The sequence below is a fragment of the Oncorhynchus keta genome, chromosome 5 (genome assembly GCF_023373465.1).
Source record: "Oncorhynchus keta strain PuntledgeMale-10-30-2019 chromosome 5, Oket_V2, whole genome shotgun sequence".
NCBI classification, from domain to species: domain Eukaryota; kingdom Metazoa; phylum Chordata; class Actinopteri; order Salmoniformes; family Salmonidae; genus Oncorhynchus; species Oncorhynchus keta.
This window is the reverse complement of record NC_068425.1, coordinates 38,335,943-38,342,289: the sequence shown is the minus strand read 5'-3', so window position 1 is coordinate 38,342,289 and position 6,347 is coordinate 38,335,943. Positions and strand designations below refer to the sequence as shown.

At 49.4% G+C, this 6,347-nt stretch overlaps 1 protein-coding gene and 1 long non-coding RNA gene across 2 annotated transcripts in view; both read right to left on the bottom strand.

Moving 5' to 3' along the window:
- tbcd (tubulin folding cofactor D) overlaps positions 1-6,347 on the bottom strand; it is a 227,884-nt gene that overhangs the window by 111 nt on the left and 221,426 nt on the right. Inside the window, 1 exon segment of the mRNA XM_052520050.1 lies at positions 4-191. Within this exon segment, the coding sequence (XP_052376010.1) occupies positions 4-191 (188 nt within the window).
- Positions 204-2,778, bottom strand: LOC127930307 (uncharacterized). The gene is made up of 3 exons (XR_008137847.1): positions 2,306-2,778; positions 2,221-2,259; positions 204-1,519 (listed from the first exon to the last, which is right to left on the bottom strand). It is a non-coding gene; the product is annotated as an uncharacterized LOC127930307 (long non-coding RNA).

The following is a 6,347-nucleotide window of genomic DNA, read 5'->3' as shown; positions in this document are numbered from 1 at the left end:
TGCACATGGACACCTGGGGACGGGGGAGAATCGTAACAGAGCTGTGGACTAATTGAGTTCCTGTCTCCTGATTCCACTGACCAGTTGGTGTCACTCAGCGACGTCATGACATCATCCATCACGTCAGGGTCGATGACATCGTCGTAGGTCAGCAGCATCTCGTACACCTGGCTGGCTGTGGTCTTCCTGATCTGTGAAGAGAAAGAAAGAGAGAGAGAAAGAGAGAAAGAGCGAGAGAAAGAGAGAGAGAGAGAGAGAGAGAGAAAGAGAAAGAGAGAAAGAGAGAAAGAGCGAGAGAAAGAGAGAGAGAGAGAGAAAGGAGAGAAAGAGAGAGAGAGAAAGAGGGAGAGAAAGAGAGAGAGAGAGAGAAAGAGCGAGAGAGAGAAAGAAGAGAGAGAAAGAGAAAGAGAGAGAGAAAGAGAGAAAGAAGAGAGAGAAAGAGAGAAAGAAAGAGAGAGAAAGAAAGAGAGAAAGAGAGAAAGAGAGAGGAAAGAAAGAGAGAGAAAGAAGAGAGAGAAAGAGAGAAAGAAAGAGAGAGAAAGAAAGAGAGAAAGAGAGAGGAAAGAAAGAGAGAGAAAGAAAGAGAGAGAAAGAGAAAAAAGAGAGAAAGAGAGAGAGAGAAAGAGAAAAAAGAGAGAGAGAGAGAAAAAGAGAGAGAAAGAGAAAGAGAGAGAAAGAGAAAAAAGAGAGAGAAAGAAAGAGGAGAAGAGGGCAGGTTACACCTGTCTGTGGTCTTCCTGATCAGTCCACTGACACTCCTATCAGATCACAACTTCCTGGACAAAATGTTCCACTGTAATAGTGATGGTGTAAACTTGGCAGTAGAAAACCTAAACAGTATATTTGACCTCTCAGCTTCCCTATCAAATCTAAACATGTCAGGCAGAAAACCTAAGAAAATTAACAACAATGACAAATAGATCGCAAAAACCTACGAAAGAAATTGAGAAATGTGTCCAACCAAAAACATAGAGACCCATAAAACCTGAGTCTACGCCTTCACTATGGCAACACACACACATTTCCTTCCACAGGGTCGGGGGGTGAGACAGGGATGCAGCTTAAGCCCCACCGTCTTCAACATATATAACATCTAGTGCCCTCGCCAGTCTGCAGCACCCGGCCTCACCCTATTAGAATCTGAAGTCAAATGTCTGCTGTTGATCTGGTGCTTCTGTCCCCAACCAAGGAGGGCCTACAGCAGCACCTAGATCTGTCCCCAACCAAGGAGGGCCTACAGCAGCACCTAGATCTGTCCCCAACCAAGGAGGGCCTACAGCAGCACCTAGATCTGTCCCCAACCAAGGAAAGCCTACAGCAGCACCTAGATCTGTCACCAACCAAGGAAAGCCTACAGCAGCACCTAGATCTGTCCCCAACCAAGGAAAGCCTACAGCAGCACCTAGATCTGTCCCCAACCAAGGAGGGCCTACAGCAGCACCTAGATCTGTCCCCAACCAAGGAGGGCCTACAGCAGCACCTAGATCTGTCCCCAACCAAGGAAAGCCTACAGCAGCACCTAGATCTGTCCCCAACCAAGGAAAGCCTACAGCAGCACCTAGATCTGTCCCCAACCAAGGAGGGCCTACAGCAGCACCTAGATCTGTCCCCAACCAAGGAGGGCCTACAGCAGCATCTAGATCTGTCACCAACCAAGGAGGGCCTACAGCAGCACCTAGATCTGTCCCCAACCAAGGAGGACCTACAGCAACACCTAGATCTGTTCCCAACCAAGGAGGGCCTACAGCAGCACCTAGATCTGTCCCCAACCAAGGAGGGCCTACAGCAGCACCTAGATCTGTCCCCAACCAAGGAGGGCCTACAGCAGCACCTAGATCTGTCCCCAACCAAGGAGGGCCTACAGCAGCACCTAGATCTGTCCTCAACCAAGGAGGACCTACAGCAGCACCTAGATCTGTTCCCAACCAAGGAGGGTCTACAGCAGCACCTAGATCTGTCCCCAACCAAGGAGGGCCTACAGCAGCACCTAGATCTGTCACCAACCAAGGAGGGCCTACAGCAGCACCTAGATCTGTCACCAACCAAGGAGGGCCTACAGCAGCACCTAGATCTGTCCCCAACCAAGGAGGGCCTACAGCAGCACCTAGATCTGTCCCCAACCAAGGAGGGCCTACAGCAGCACCTAGATCTGTCCCCAACCAAGAAAGCCTACAGCAGCACCTAGATCTGTCACCAACCAAGGAGGGCCTACAGCAGCACCTAGATCTGTCACCAACCAAGGAAAGCCTACAGCAGCACCTAGATCTGTCCCCAAACCAAGGAAAGTTTTTTCCTACAGCAGCACCTAGATCTGTCACCAACCAAGGAGGGCCTACAGCAGCACCTAGATCTGTCACCAACCAAGGAAAGCCTACAGCAGCACCTAGATCTGTCACCAACCAAGGAGGGCCTACAGCAGCACCTAGATCTGTCACCAACCAAGGAAAGCCTACAGCAGCACCTAGATCTGTCACCAACCAAGGAGGGCCTCCAGCAGCACCTAGATCTGTCACCAACCAAGGAGGGCCTACAGCAGCACCTAGATCTGTCCCCAACCAAGGAGGGCCTACAGCAGCACCTAGATCTGTCCCCAACCAAGGAGGGCCTACAGCAGCACCTAGATCTGTCCCCAACCAAGGAGGGCCTACAGCAGCACCTAGATCTGTCCCCAACCAAGGAGGGCCTACAGCAGCACCTAGATCTGTCACCAAACAAGGAAAGCCTCCAGCAGCACCTAGATCTGTCACCAACCAAGGAGGGCCTACAGCAGCACCTAGATCTGTCACCAACCTCAAGGAAAGCTTCACAGCAGCACCTAGATCTGTCACCAACCAAGGAGGGCCTACAGCAGCACCCCAGATCTGTCACCAAATCAAGGAAAGCCCACAGCAGCACCTAGATCTGTCACCAATCAAGGAGGGCCTCCAGCAGCACCTAGATCTGTCACCAAACCAAGGAGGGCCTACAGCAGCACCTAGATCTGTCCCCAACCAAGGAGGGCCTACAGCAGCACCTAGATCTGTCCCCAACCAAGGAGGGCCTACAGCAGCACCTAGATCTGTCCCCAACCAAGGAGGGCCTACAGCAGCACTCTAGATTCGTCCCCAACCAAGGAGGGCCTACAGCAGCACCTAGATCTGTCACTCAACAAGGAAAGCCTCCAGCAGCACCTAGATCTGTCACCAACCAAGGAGGGCCTACAGCAGCACCTAGATCTGTCACTCAACCAAGGAAAGCCTACAGCACCTAGATCTTCTGACAGATTCTGTCAGACCTGGGCCCTGACAGTAAATCTCAGTAAGACCAAAATAATGGTGTTCCAAAAAAGGTCCAGTCACCAGGACGACAAATACAAATTCCATCTAGACACCATTTCCCGAGAACACAAAAATAACTATACAAACCTCGCCTAAAACATCAGCATCACAGGTAACTTCCACAAAGCTGTGAACGAGCTGAGAGACAAGGCAAGAAGGGTCTTCTAAATGTCTTCTACACCATCAAAAGGAACATAAAATTTGACATACCAATTATGATCTGTTAAAAACACTTGAATCAGTCATAGAGTCCATTGCCCTTGCTAAGGTTGTGAAGTCTGGGGTCCGCTCACCAACCAAGAATTCACAAAATGGGACAAAAAAAACAATTTGAGATTCTGCAAAATATCCTCAGTGTACAACGTAAAACACCACATAATGCACGCATTAGGCCGATACCCACTAAAATCTACAACCACCTAAAAGGAAGTGATCGATTGGGTGAAATACCACAGTGTGACATCACAGCAGCAAGATTTGTGACCTGTTGCCACAAGAAAAGGTCAACCAGTTTTGTACTATTTGCACATCATTACAACTCTGTATAAAGACATCTGAAATGTCTTTATTCCTTTGGAACTTGTGAGTGTAATGTTTACTGTTCATTTTTTATTGTTTATTTTCACTTTTGTATATGATTTATTTCACTTGCTTTGGCAATGTAAACATATGTTTTCCATGACAATAAAAAACCTTACATTGAAATTGAGAGAGAGAGGCAGAGAGAGAGACAGATGAGAGAGAGAGAGATGAGAGGCAGAGAGAGAGAGAGAGAGAGAGAGAGGCAGAGAGAGAGGCAGAGAGGCAGAGAGAGAGAGAGAGGCAGAGAGAGAGAGAGAGAGAGAGAGGAGAGAGAGGCAGAGAGAGGCAGAGAGAGAGAGGCAGAGAGAGAGAGCAGAGAGAGGCAGAGAGAGAGGAGAGAGAGAGCAGAGAGAGGAGAGGCAGAGAGAGAGAGGCAGAGAGAGAAGGCAGAGAGAGAGGCAGAGAGAGAGAGAGGCAGAGAGAGAGAGGCAGAGAGAGAGAGAGAGAGAGAGAGAGAGGCAGAGAGAGAGAGAGAGGCAGAGAGAGAGAGAGAGAGAGAGAGGCAGAGAGAGAGAGGCAGAGAGAGAGAGGCAGAGAGAGAGAGGCAGAGAGAGAGAGGCAGAGAGAGAGAAGGCAGAGAGAGAGAGAGCAGAGAGAGAGAGAGGCAGAGAGAGAGAGGCAGAGAGAGAGAGAGGCAGAGAGAGAGAGAGGCAGAGAGAGAGAGAGAGAGAGAGAGAGAGAGGCAGAGAGAGAGAGAGAGAGAGAGAGGCAGAGAGAGAGGCAGAGAGAGAGAGGCAGAGAGAGAGAGAGAGAAGAGCAGAGAGAGGCAGAGAGAGAGAGAGAGAGAGAGAGGCAGAGAGAGAGAGGCAGAGAGAGAGAGGCAGAGAGAGAGAGGCAGAGAGGCAGAGAGAGAAGGCAGAGAGAGAGAGAGAGCAGAGAGAGAGAGAGAGGCAGAGAGAGAGAGGCAGAGAGAGAGATGAGAGAGAGATGAGAGAGAGAGGCAGAGAGAGAGAGAGAGGCAGAGAGAGAGAGAGGCAGAGAGAGAGAGAGAAAGAGAGATGAGATGCAGAGAGAGAGAGATGAGATGCAGAGAGAGAGATGAGATGCAGAGAGAGAGAGATGAGATGCAGAGAGAGAGAGATGAGATGCAGAGAGAGAGATGAGATGCAGAGAGAGAGACAGATGAGATGCAGAGAGAGAGACAGATGAGAGGCAGAGAGAGAAACAGAGAGGCATAGAGACAGATGAGAGAGAGAGAGATGAGATGCAGAGAGAGAGAGAGAGAGATGAGAGAGAGAGAGATGCAGAGAGAGAGAGATGAGATGCAGAGAGAGAGAGAGAGAGATGAGAGAGAGAGAGAGATGAGATGCAGAGAGAGAGAGAGAGGAGAGAGAGAGAGATGAGAGGCAGAGAGAGAGAGAGAGAGAGAGAGCAGAGAGAGAGGCAGAGAGGCAGAGAGAGAGAGAGAGGCAGAGAGAGAGAGAGAGAGAGAGGCAGAGAGAGAGAGATGAGATGCAGAGAGAGAGAGATGAGATGCAGAGAGAGAGAGATGAGATGCAGAGAGAGAGATGCAGAGAGAGAGAGATGAGATGCAGAGAGAGAGAGATGAGATGCAGAGAGAGAAGATGAGATGCAGAGAGAGATGAGATGAGATGCAGAGAGAGAGAGATGAGATGCAGAGAGAGAGAGATGAGATGCAGAGAGAGAGAGATGAGATGCAGAGAGAGAGAGATGAGATGCAGAGAGAAACAGAGAGGCATAGAGACAGATGAGAGAGAGAGAGATGAGATGCAGAGAGAGAGAGAGATGAGAGAGAGAGATGAGATGCAGAGAGAGAGAGAGAGATGAGATGCAGAGAGAGAGATGAGATGAGATGCAGAGAGAGAGAGATGAGATGCAGAGAGAGAGAGAGATGAGATGCAGAGAGAGAGAGATGAGATGCAGAGAGAGAAACAGAGAGGCATAGAGACAGATGAGAGAGAGAGAGATGAGATGCAGAGAGAGAGAGAGATGAGAGAGAGAGATGAGATGCAGAGAGAGATGAGATGAGATGCAGAGAGAGAGAGATGAGATGCAGAGAGAGAGAGATGAGATGCAGAGAGAGAAACAGAGAGGCATAGAGACAGATGAGAGAGATGAGATGAGATGCAGAGAGAGAGATGAGATGCAGAGAGAGAGAGATGCAGAGAGAGAGAGAGATGAGAGGCAGAGAGAGAAACAGAGAGGCATAGAGACAGATGAGAGAGATGAGATGAGATGCAGAGAGAGAGAGATGAGATGCAGAGAGAGAAACAGAGAGGCATAGAGACAGATGAGAGAGAGATGAGATGAGATGCAGAGAGAGAGATGAGATGCAGAGAGAGAAACAGAGAGGCATAGAGACAGATGAGAGAGATGAGATGAGATGCAGAGAGAGAGAGAGATGAGAGAGAGAGATGAGATGCAGAGAGAGAGAGAGATGAGATGCAGAGAGAGAGATGAGATGAGATGCAGAGAGAGAGATGAGAT